Raw genomic sequence first — 12,629 nt, forward strand, 5'->3', positions numbered from 1 at the left:
TAAGCGAGTTCAGGCGAAAGCATTCCCAGGATGGGTGACCCATTGGAAAGTTCTTGTGTGAGTTCCCATAAACAAAACTGTGAGGGCGTGGTTGGGGCCCAAAGCGGACAATATCGTGCTACGGTGGAGTTGAGCCCGGGATATGGTAGAGGCCCGGGCCGAGATATAATAATGTGAGTCTCCTATCCCTCTTGTCCTCGTGTCCTTCATTCCCGTTATCCCAGTTATCTCTCTCATATTTTTTTTTCAATCTTTCTCTCTCACTAAGACTCTCTTCCTTTCTCTCTCGTATTTCATTCCCCCTTTTTCCCTAATTTCTTTGTTTTTGCAAAGACCAACAAAACACAACCACTCGCCACTCCAGCGAGATCCCTATCACGAAACTAACATCGACGATAGCCACAAGTTGTTCCCCATCTTAAACTATCTAAAACTCTCTCATCTAAAACTCTCTTTGCACTCCCCGTGCACAGTAACACCTAACCACCACCACACGACTACTTTGGCAAGTTAGACCATCAGACCACCACCACACCTTGTCCTTCCTTATCTCGGTTAAGCTTAAACCCTGAACATCCAACCCAAGCGTGGAGCTTGCACTGCACAGTGGCCATTGCCACTGTTCATCATCTTCTCCGATGAGTTCTTGTCGATTCCGACCAAGGTAGGCCTCGGGAACACTCTCTTTCCCTTCATTTTCTATGTTTGTGGAAGATCTTAGGGTTTTAAACTTGTTTTGCTAGGGTTTGGTGACTGAAAAGACAAAATGAAGTTTTTCCAATTTTTTGGAATTTGAACCGTGGCTATCCGACCACTTTTCCGGCGAACTCCGACTATGACACGACCTCACATGGGTTCAGATTTATTCCCTGCATTCCTAACCTTATTTAGGTTTTTGAATCACATATTTTGGTTGAGAAATGAGCTCGTTTAGAGATTTGAAAGTAAGGCCTGCAACCTACAAAAACTGCCGGTTTCGGGAAAAAGGCGCGTGGGAAGCCACAACGTGGTGGCGTGTGCAGCGATGGGAGGAACCCGAGGTCCCTCCTTAGGTTTCTCAACGTGCCGAATTTGAATCCGCCCTTCGTTTTTCGAAATTCGACAATTTTAAAATAGTTCTTTTATTAGCCGTACTTTGTATGAAAAACGCGTTTATACACTAGTACGTCATATATTTATGTTAATGGTTTCGTTTCTAGGTGAAACGCATTGTAAGGATCTTTGAAACCCGCGAGGCTGATTCGACCTGACGACATGATATGTGAGTGGGTCTTTTCTTTGATATATATGTATATTTATTTAGTTTCCATATATACATATAAATGATCTAATAATGAATTTTCTATACAACTGTCGTAATTAAATTAACATTTATAGGAAATGATGTAACGATGAGAATTATGAAATCACTATAAATCTTACGGGATGCCTTAATTAAGTTTACGGCTATGAATAATATTATGTTGGCTAGAATTATCGAATCACTATGGCATGACTACATTTATGTTATCTACTCATCGTTTGCTGCACCAGTGTTAGTACTTACCCGGGCCAGGGTCAGTCTTTCACATGTATGTGCACATCGCATCGTATGCTCACTTTGGATCCATTGTAGGTGACAGTCATTTCCTAGATTGCTATAGGTAATTAGGACTCGTATGTGATACGCATAGCGCCAGTCTTCACGTGATTGTAATACTAGAGCGTATATCATTGTTACACCCAGTCCTGTTCATGTTAGAATATCTCTGCATGAACTCGTGTGTCAGTATATGTCGATGAGCACTAGACATGATATGTTTATTTATGCGAGAATATGTGATTACGGATGTCAGGTGTTTATTTACGAAAGTTTGTGACATATTACATTTCTTGAGATACTGCTGGCTCTGGTAAGTATTTTCATACTATACGTAGTATGTATATTTTAGAAATTATACTTATTTTACTGCGAGGGATTATAATGTTGTCAATAAAGTTTTTATAAAACTTTATTTTAGGCCTACTCACCCTTGTTTTTCGCCCCTTTAGGTTTTAGTGGCTGAGCTTTTGTGTCGACGAGGATTTCTGGTAAACTGTCGTCGTGGGAATACTACCAACAGTATAATTCCTCTTTTACCTTTACTATACTTTACTTATACGAAATGGGTTCATTCATGCTCACATGCACACTCTTATATTTAGACATTTTTAAGTTTAAATTTATTCATATTTTCCATATCACTACACTTTATAGCTTCGTCACCCTCCTGGTGTCGACCAGCACAGCTCGATTCGGGACCAAGTGGGCATCCCAGGTTGGAGTATGTCATATATATATATATGAGGAATAAAATAAAATGAATAGAGAATGGTACATAGTTATTTTCTAACTAGCTCAAAGCCTTACACCTATGTGGCATGCTTCATTGTCCTATGCATAATTGTTATAAATATTTTATATATTATTTCTAAAACAAAAATTGGTACATATGGCTAATTAGCAAAGATTTTATTGATCTTTGACTAAATTATAAAAAGTGACATTGTTCATTAATTCCACGTCCAATCTCATTAAACGACTATATTGTTACCTATTGTTATTCATTAGGTGGTGCTATTTATACATTATTTTTTACTTTCTATTCTCTTATTAACTTTTATTTATTGATCTTTATTAATTCATTTAATTTGATAGATAAAAATTAAAAAAAAATGTTTGAAAGATAAAAATAATTGGACAGCTAGCACTGACCTACTCATTATTATAGTACGTAAATTGCAGAACTATATTTGACACATGTTACAGTGTGATTGTCAGATTGCAGAACTGTATTTGATACATCAATATTATGTAACAGTATGAGTGTCAGTCTGTCTTATTCAAGAATCCCATCGGAAAGAAAGGAGGGAAAGAGAGAGAGCCAAAGCAAAACTGCCTTTCTTTTTTTTCGTTTTTGTTTTTGCGTTAAAGCCTTGATTTGAAATGATACAGCTGAGCAATTGGCCCTGCTTTTGCCGTACGTGCACTTATTTCGTCTTCTAAGGAAAGGGATCATTCATCAAATTCATGTAATTATTTAATTTAAATTTTTGAAATTTGATTCAATAGATAAAATTATTATAACTTTTAAAAGAACAATTTGTTTGTAACTGTTGAATCAATTTTCAAGAGTTCAGATTAATTGATTGAGTGTATTTGGTGGAAGGGGTCCGAAGAGGATCCCTTCCAGTCTTACAAAATAAATTATGTTTCACATAAAAACCACAAAAAATCTGCACATTTAATTGTTATTGTGCTTCTGGAACACAAATGGGTATATATGTAACAAAATTTGGGTAATGTTATTCATATTTTTTTATCTCTTATACACTTTATTAATTTGTATTTATTAACATTCTTTAATTCATTTGTTTTGATGATTAAAAAATAAAAATTTGTGTGGAAAAAAAAAATATGTAAACAACATCACCCGCAAAATTCAAGTGAATATCTCGTAAGATAGACCATCTGCTACGAGATAAACGACATGTACATCACTATCATCACATTGAGTCTTCGTGGATGGTGGACTATCGCGTCCATTAATGGTTCCTAATCCAGATTTTGTACAGATTCTTTTTTCTTCAATAATTCTCGCATGTTATGAACGACTGAACGTCCATTTCTGGGCCCCCGTTAATTGACGCACGCCATTGCAATTGTAACAATTTGAGAGGACGTTTTGTTTCTAGTTGTAATAAAAAAAAATATATGATCCATTTATTTAAATCTCGTCCGTTTATTCTATGGTCCATTTAATACAAATTGGTATTGACACGATTAAACTTTGACACATGCCTTAATTAGTTTTGGGATAACACTTGCATCCTCCTATGTGGTGATGCACATATTTTTATATTTACGAATAACTTATTTTGATTGAATAAAAACAACGATTAGAATTATTTAGTTTTTTAATCTTTGTTTGAAAATCATTTCTATGAAACATTATTCGAATTGGAGATCATTTAATCATTAAAATGTGTCAAATAAATGAACGACTTATCGTGAATATGTTACTTGATACCTATAATGTCTGTTTGTTTTATATATTTGAATGACTAAATGGTCTTTAATTAAAAAGATTTTTTATATGGGTAATCTATAAATGAAGATTAAGAAATTGAACGATTTTGATTATGAAATTCGAACTGTTAAGATACGTTATTCGCAAAGGAAAAAAGAGCTCATTCCCTAGGGGGTGCAAGTATTATCCTTAACTTTGAGTCTAAAATTGAGAGTGGGTTTAAGTTCTTTTAGTTTTCTGGCCAACGCCTATATCTGAATATCAACATTTAAAATTTGGTTTTAACATTATGTCTAATAGAAAAGAATATAGTGGAGTCAAAGCTCAAATCTTATAAGTTTAATAACATTTTTTCTGTCAGTGTGGATTTCACTTTGAACTTAAATTTTTGTTGACGCTCAAATGTAAATTTCAGCATGACAAAAAAAATTATATATAGGATTTAACTTTCTAATGCGTTAGGTAAATAAAAAGGTTATATTTAAATTCAAATATAAGATTTGAGTTCAAATTTTCTGGCACATTTGAAATGACCTTATCATTTTTATCTTCGTTAGTTAACAATGTACAAACTAAAGTTGACGTTGTTAGAAATTTCTCGGAAAATTTGAATTGATAGAAAGTGAGTCATATTATGTTAACAAGACTAACAAGGTTGGGCAAATTAATACACAGAAACATAACTTTTAAACTCGTGATCTCATAAAACCACAAGTTGTAAGCCTCTCAATTCAAATTTCAAAGTAGGCCAGAATATTCAGTTTAATTCTAATTTCATTAGAATCAAATAGAATCAAACTCTTATAGTGGGTAACCATGGGAACAAATTAAATGCCAAAAAATTTGAGTTTTAAAGAGTAATTATAATTTTAGATTTCAATATATTGAATTTGTAAGTAAAATCAAACTCAAGGTATTTGATTCTTATATATAGAAATCAAATTCACGCCACTTAGTACTACGGTCTAGTGGTATTCTTCTTCACTTGTAAGTGAGCGATCTTAGGTTCTATTTTCGCCAAAGGCGAATTTAAATCACATTATTGCTAGGCGATTGTGAAGCTAAGCTAACCCTCCTCCTCATTAGTGTAGATAATATCGTTAGTTAAAAAAAAAAAAAATTTAAATTCACTTAAATTACTGTGGAAGATCTTACAAGAAACATTAGACCAACAATGTACATGAGAGCAATGGCACCCATTGCCTTTGGGGAAGGGCAATGGTTACTCTCAATTGTCCAAAACAAGGAAAAAGTGCCTCCACCGGTCCCGAAGGAGGGCAAGTGGTAGACCACACGAAGTCCGACCCAAAACCAGTGCAATTTTCACTTCTGCCTGTTGGCTGACGTCAACCATGTTTTTTTTTTGTCTAGCGCTTGCAATTTACACACAAAGAGGGAGAGCGAATAAACATGAGAAGCTGTTGTGGAGACCCTAGTGGTCAAATTCTGAAATCTACACCTCATGAGGTTGAATTTCAAATTCTTTTGTGCCTGACAACCTAAATTATGACTTAAAATTTATGGCTTTTTATTTAAAATGGTCTCTGAGATTTGCATAAATCTTCATTTTGGTCCCTGAGATTTGAAATCAATATAAGGTTCTAAAAGGCTCTAGACACTAGTCGGACGGCGAGTTGGGATCTAGCGTCTAGGCGGGGCTTAGGCGGGCACCTAGGCTTACTAGGCGAATTTAAGTAAATCTATTATATTTTGTGTAAATAAGTGTATTTATACTTAATATATATATATATATATATATATAATTTCATTTTAAACTACAAAATAGAATGACATATATATTATGAAATATTGGAACATAATTAAAACATAAGGAACATGCATATAATGTGTATTCATTTAAGCATTCAACAAGTCTTTTACAATTTATTGAAAAAATTAAAATGCAAAATGAAAGTTATATTGCAACCTAGGCGGCGCCTCAGCAGCTCTGGGCGTCATTTCTTAATTTTCAAACGCCTAGGTATTAATCGAGGCGGTGACCAACCGCCTAGCGCCTAGGCGGTGCTAGGCGGGGATTTTTAGAACAATGAGAATTGGTCCCTGAGCTACCATAAATTATTTTGGTTATTTCGTAAAAAATCTTCATTAAATAAGGATAAAATAACAAAAATACCCTTAATTTTTGTCAAATCATTTTGTTTTATCGTTTATTAAATTGAGGTTAGTTTCATCATTTTAATCTTTATTTAACATAACTATTCACGGAATGATCAGAATGATTGATGGTGAACAATTAGAGAAAACAATAATGAATAAGAAAAAAATCAATAACATATCGTTAAAAATATTTTCTTTTCAATTCCATATTTGACATTCGTATGAATAGTGTTTACAAAGATATTTTAAACAATTTTTAAGGTTGTACTTCATTTTAATATGCATTTAAAAAATAAATATATAAATATATTTTTATGAATAGTAATCGTTCTTACTCTTGTTCAACATGTAAAGTTGCATAAAGATAATTTCTTTTTAAAGTGAATAGTAATTTGCAGGTGGTTATTTACTACAGTGGTGGAAATAAGTTCAGCGCTTGCATGACGGCATGATTTGGGTGACTAATCTAACAACAATTCTAATAAAATATATCGTTGGACAAAAATAAAGTGAATGGTAACTTCGAGTGGGCTGCCCTTGCCCTTGCTCAATATTCAACATGTGAAATTGCTCTCAAGTAAAATATATAATTAAAAAAAAAAAAGACAACGTAAATAAGCTAATAATAGAATGACTAAAATGACATTTCACCTTAGAACAATCCTTTAAAACTCACGAGTTTAAATTCTTTCTCTGCTGTTAATGTAACTTAAGTAGAATATCATTTTTAATAAAAAATAAAATAAAATTCACCAAATCGCATTAATTTTTGTTGGCGATCTTTATATATATCCCCCAGTATTCCAGATGATAGCGAATAACCAAAGAAGAAAATGGCAGCTGCACCAAAAGAAGAGAAACATTTTGTTCTAGTTCATGGGGCGTGCCATGGCGCTTGGTGCTGGTACAAGCTCAAACCGAAGCTCGAGTCCGCCGGTCACAAGGTCACAGCGCTGGACCTTGCAGCTTCCGGCGTGGACGCAAGGGCCATCGCAGATGTTCGCTCATTGGCAGAGTACTCCGAGCCTTTGTTGCACTTCATCGAATCACTCGGTCCGAAAGAGGAGGTGATTCTTGTAGGTCATAGCCTTGGAGGCATGAACTTGGCCCTTGCCATGGAAAGGTTCCCGCACAAAATTACTGCTGCTGTTTTCTTGACTGCCTTTCTGCCAGATACCATTCACCAGCCTTCATATGTTTTGAATAAGGTATGTATTACGGGAACCAAATCCTGGGGATCTAGAGATCCGTACCCTTGAAATTTGATCTAATAGCTACAATTATTATAACTTTTAAAAGTACCTCCTGTTTGTTTGTAGTCGTTAGATCAAATTTTAAAAATCCGAATTTCTTGAACTGTAGAATTTAGTAGAAGAGGTCCGGATGAGATCTCTTCCCATGTATTACCATGATCAGGTAGCTAATTAGCCAATAATAATAATTGTCTTTTCTAATCACATAGGCATTGTCCTTCAACTTGCGTTTTACCAACTGAAGATCAGTGTCTGATTTCATGTGTCGGATTTTAGTATTATTCAACAAGCCGAAAGTGGGGTTTTTTATTTTTATAATTTTTATTTATCAAAAATAGTATTTAATAAAAAAGTTTTTTGTTTTTATTTGAATAATATCTAACTTCCACGAATCTGGCAGTAGGTGGGCTATGCACGTTTCTTCTTTTCCATACAGTAACAAATTAAATTAGTTCTAAATACCATTGAAGAAAAATTGTTAATTTTCATTTCAAATATTATTGCAAGTTGTTTACTTATTTGAAAAACAATTAGATTTCAGAACTTTGTTTTTAAATTTACTTTCTGTATACATGCGAATAGTTCACGCATAAGATGCCCGCGGAAGCATGGTTGGACACCCAGTTTGCAAATTACGGAAGTGCCGAAGAACCTTTAACATCAATGCATTTTGGTCCAATGTTCTTAACGAGGCTCTATGAACTCAGTCCCATTGAGGTATATATCCTTCTCACCCTCACACAATTGAACTGCAACTGTAAATGGGTTGATCATAAACAAACTCAAAATGCAACCCCAAAGTTAATATAAATTAGAAAACAAAACGATTTTCTTGACTATGTTGCACATATATATATATATATGCGCTTAATTATGGTGTTAAACAATGAATCTGGACCGCACATTTAAAGAAAAATGAACTTATTAGTGGTTAAGATCCACGACCAGTAAACAAAACATATTTTGAGAAGTGATTTTTGCACTCTCTTTCCTCCTCTTTTACTACTACAATTTATTTTAGCATTTGAATTATATTATTGAAGAATCAAGAGATACAAACACGTAAATAAATGCAAAAAATGAAGACGAGAGTGAAAATCGCTTTCTTGATTTTTTTGCAAAAATTAAAGAAAGCTTGTTTTGTCTAATCTGTGGAAAAACGGTTGGTCTTAAAAAGTGGCTTGAATAAAATGAAGTCATTACAAGTATTAGTTAATTTAGTGCATCTGATGAATGTTGCATTATTCAAAGGATCTGGAACGTGCCAAATCCTTAGCGAGGACAAGTTCACTATTTCTTGAAGACTTGTCAAAGATGAATAATTTCTCGAACGAAGGATTTGGGTCGGTCACTCGAGTTTACATGGTCTGTAACGAAGATATTGCAATACCAGCTGAATTTCAACGGTGGATGATCGAAAACAGTGGTGTTACAAATGTGGTGGAGATTAAGGGTGCTGATCATATGCCAATGTTTTCCAAGCCCCAAGAACTTTGCAATTCTCTGTTGGAGATAGGAAATAAGTAAAAGCATCTGCTATGCTTATTTATGTATTTTCGATTATCTGGGAGTCGTCAAACTTGTTTATCATATAATGTATCGATACGTCCGTTCGTATCTTACTTGTTCAAAATAAAGAAGATTGTGGATGCGCCTATATTTAAGTAAAGGCTGCTAATAAAAAAGTTCATTCAAAGTTCCATTAGAACCATATATTCAAACATATAGATAGCCACTATTTACTTGAAATGTGAATATTTTGGTGGTCATGTATATGCCTTAGTGACGTACTAGTCAAGTATTTAGGGTTGCGGATTGAGAACATGAGAGATTGGAAAATGAAATCACAATAGAGCTAGAGTGAGAGAGATTCTCTCTCTCTATAGTGTTAGCTCAGTTTCTCACAACTTACACTTAAGATTACGACATTTATATACCAACCGCTCGCACCATTTTCCATTTATTAGTTTTTTTTTCTCTTAATGTAACCAAGGGCGTGAAAATTTTAGAATAAGTCAATGAATCAACCATAATAATTTGATATTAAACTGGTTAATTACATCAAACACTTTTAACTTACAAGTGAAATGAATATCAATAAATCATACCATTGAGTTGCTCGGCATGTACAAATTTAATAATTGAGGAGTTCACAATTCTCAAATCGGTAACGATCAATAATTGAGAAGTTCACATGTCCCATATCGATCATGATCTCAGGAAGAAGTTTCCTGAGCTAACGAAGAAGTTCTGGTGGAGTTTTTGAGCAGATGCAGAAGGATGAGACGATGAAGAAGGGACGATTTAGGTCTATGATTAGGGGTATTTTGGTGTTTCCGAAATCGTGTGTCGGTATTTCGGGTACAACAAACTCGACATTGTTTCATTCTCGACCAATCCGAGCTTGCCTCTTCGGATTTCGATTCCGTTAATACAGTAATCGGACTCCTGGTTGCGAGTCCCGCACTGATTTTCTTCCTCATGGGAATCAAAGGACTAATCCAAAATGAGAACGACTTCCTTTCCACCCTTTCCCTTTCTGGCTCATTCATTTAGTATCCTCTCTTTGACTAGTAGGATTGAAACGTAGGAATGAAGACCACACAAGTTTATTCTGCATATGCCAAACTGGCACATGCCTATCTTGTCAAACTACTGACTCACGAAGCACTAATTTATCCCCAAGCCTTCAATTTTATTTAGGTTTTTTAATAGTTGGTGTAATTTTTTTTATTAGTCGGACTACTAAAGTAATGCAACCAAATGAGTGATTAAGATTAAATTTTGGATTTTTATCACAAGTGTTTCTTGAAATTGATCAAACTCATCATTTTGGTCACTCGCTTTCAAAATCAATTAATTTTGTCCCTAACATTCACTACCGCACATCAATTTGGTCATTCTGTTAAGATTCCGTCAACTATTTTGTTAGTTTGTATGTGGAACCCACAAATCCAATGAAATTGTGACACTTGGATTACACAAAATAACGGTTTTTAACGCAAATGGTCCCGGACAATGATCCAACTCCTTATTTTGGTCCCTGAGTTTAAAAAATCGATAAATTTGGTCCCTAACTTTCAATACTACACGTCAATTTAATCATTCCGTTAAAGTTTCGTAATATTTTTTTGTCCCACTAATCCAATCGTACGGCGCCACGTGGATTAACTACAAGAAAATATTTTTTTGAAGATTTAAAACTAAAAGTAAAATAAGAAACAAAAAACCAGAACTAAAAGAAAAAAAGTCATTGTCTTCTTCATCAGGGTATGCTCAAAAAGAGTTTCTTATAGTTAATCTATGTGAAGCCATATGGTTGGATTAGTGGGATCACATTAGCACACAAATGAAAAATATTGATGAAATTTTAAACGGAATGACTAAATTGATGTGCGGTAGTGAAACATGGACCAAATTTATCGATTTTTGAAACTCAGGGAACAAAATGAGGAATTGGATCAATATCAGAGACTATTTACGATAAAAACCCATATTTTGTGTAATCCACGTGTCACAATTTCAATGGATTTAGTAATGGAGCCAAGGTGGGCGCAATGGGATTCCTTGACCCCAATAACCTTGTGGCCCAATTGAAAGGCCTAGTATTAAATTTGAGATTGAAAAATGTTTTATTGATGTGCGCAATGCTGCAAATGGAGCAGCTATTATATACATATACATATACATACAACACACATGCAATAATCAAATATAAAACAAAAGGCATCCTTGTTGCCCATGATGCAGCTGCCACGCCTATGATGTGCATCCACCACGTGCAAACCCTTGCTGACCAGGATGTGGTATCCATATGCACCTGTTCAAACTGTCCAGAATGTGCATCCACTTGCTACATTCCTTCTGTCCACTTTTGTACAGCTTGAGTGATTTCTTTTCCCTTAACACCTAAAGCCTTTTCGGTGCCGACAACCCTAAACAAGAAGAAGAAGGAGCTGCTGCTCCATTTGTTAGCCATCACTCCATCAACGCCTCTTCTTCCCCTGCTAAATATTCCCACCATCGTGACTACTAGTCTACTGCTACTCTCATTCACTTTTCCCACATTTTCTCTTTTTTAATTTTAGCCTATAAAAAAAACATCTAATCTTAACCAATTCAATCATTTCAGCATTTTTCTCAGCGATTTCCCAAATCGGACTTTTGTTTTTGGGTAATTCATCCGTCTCCAATTCAATATGTCAAAGGTACTTACAGTTTCCCTTTCGGCCACTCTTTTCTTTGTTTCAGGGGGCTTCATTTGTATTCAATGCTCGTTCTTTTATTTCAGCTTAATTCACAGAAATAATACCGAAAAGAAGTGTGATCTATTACTCAAAGAAGGTGACATACTTGGTGTGGCCAGAACTATACTATCAAAGATGACAACACTTTTCTCAGGAGAGCCATCCATGACCCTCAAGGTAATGACAAACAAAACATTAAGGCAATGTTAGAATTCATAATTGCTTGCTTTGCGTGATTAGTAATAGAAGCTCAACTTTTGACCCAATTGTCTTAAATTCCTGGCTCCACCACTGATTGGGTTTATGGATCCCACATTCAAACTAACATAATAGTTGGCGGAATCTTAACGGAAGGACCAAATTGATGTGGGGTAGTGAATGTTAGGGACTATTTGTGATAAAAATCCTTAAATTTTATATTATTTTCCACTTACTTGCCAATCTATTAACTATGAAGCAGACTATTGAATAGTTCGGAATATTAAGGACTTACCCTAGTTAGTGGTGGGGTTTCTAAGTTGATAATTATAAAGCAGATTGAAATTAATTTTATTGGAAGAAGATGGAAGCCCTTGAAATCATGGCTCTATTATCTTGGATTGTTTGTGACGTCTAGCGATCTGTTTGATATCAATTTTGTTTTTTATTTTTGTTTTTACTTTTTGTGCTAGTGATAGAATGAAAATACACAGGATAAAGAAGGATGATGAGTAAATAAAGGATGGTGGGATAAATGTAAGAGAGAGGCTCAAGAAAAGACACAAAAGAAAACTAAAAACTCAAAGTTTCAAACTATAAAGCAGTTTGATAATCATTATTGTTAGCTTTTAGTATACATTTTTTGACAGGGTGGTGATTTCATCACACCTTTTATTACTTTGTGCACACTTTCTATTAATGTTGACCGTTGATTTTACTTTAATTGTTCAATCTAACAGCTACGAAGCTACATGAGTGTGTAT

General features: G+C 34.5%; 1 protein-coding gene across 1 annotated transcript; it reads left to right on the top strand.

Annotated features, from left to right (window-relative positions):
• The first annotated feature begins 6,899 nt into the window (after window positions 1-6,899).
• Window positions 6,900-9,143, top strand: LOC103965199 (salicylic acid-binding protein 2). Its single transcript, XM_009378211.3, has 3 exons — window positions 6,900-7,375; window positions 8,003-8,137; window positions 8,672-9,143. Exons 1-3 carry the CDS (start codon window positions 7,001-7,003, stop codon window positions 8,945-8,947), a joined length of 786 nt encoding a protein of 261 aa, XP_009376486.1. The 5' UTR covers window positions 6,900-7,000; the 3' UTR covers window positions 8,948-9,143.
• The last annotated feature ends 3,486 nt before the right edge of the window (window positions 9,144-12,629 follow it).

This window comes from the organism of the source record quoted next, unplaced genomic scaffold (assembly GCF_019419815.1).
Source record: "Pyrus x bretschneideri cultivar Hongxiangsu unplaced genomic scaffold, Pyrus_bretschneideri_v1 Contig59, whole genome shotgun sequence".
NCBI lineage: Eukaryota > Viridiplantae > Streptophyta > Magnoliopsida > Rosales > Rosaceae > Pyrus > Pyrus x bretschneideri.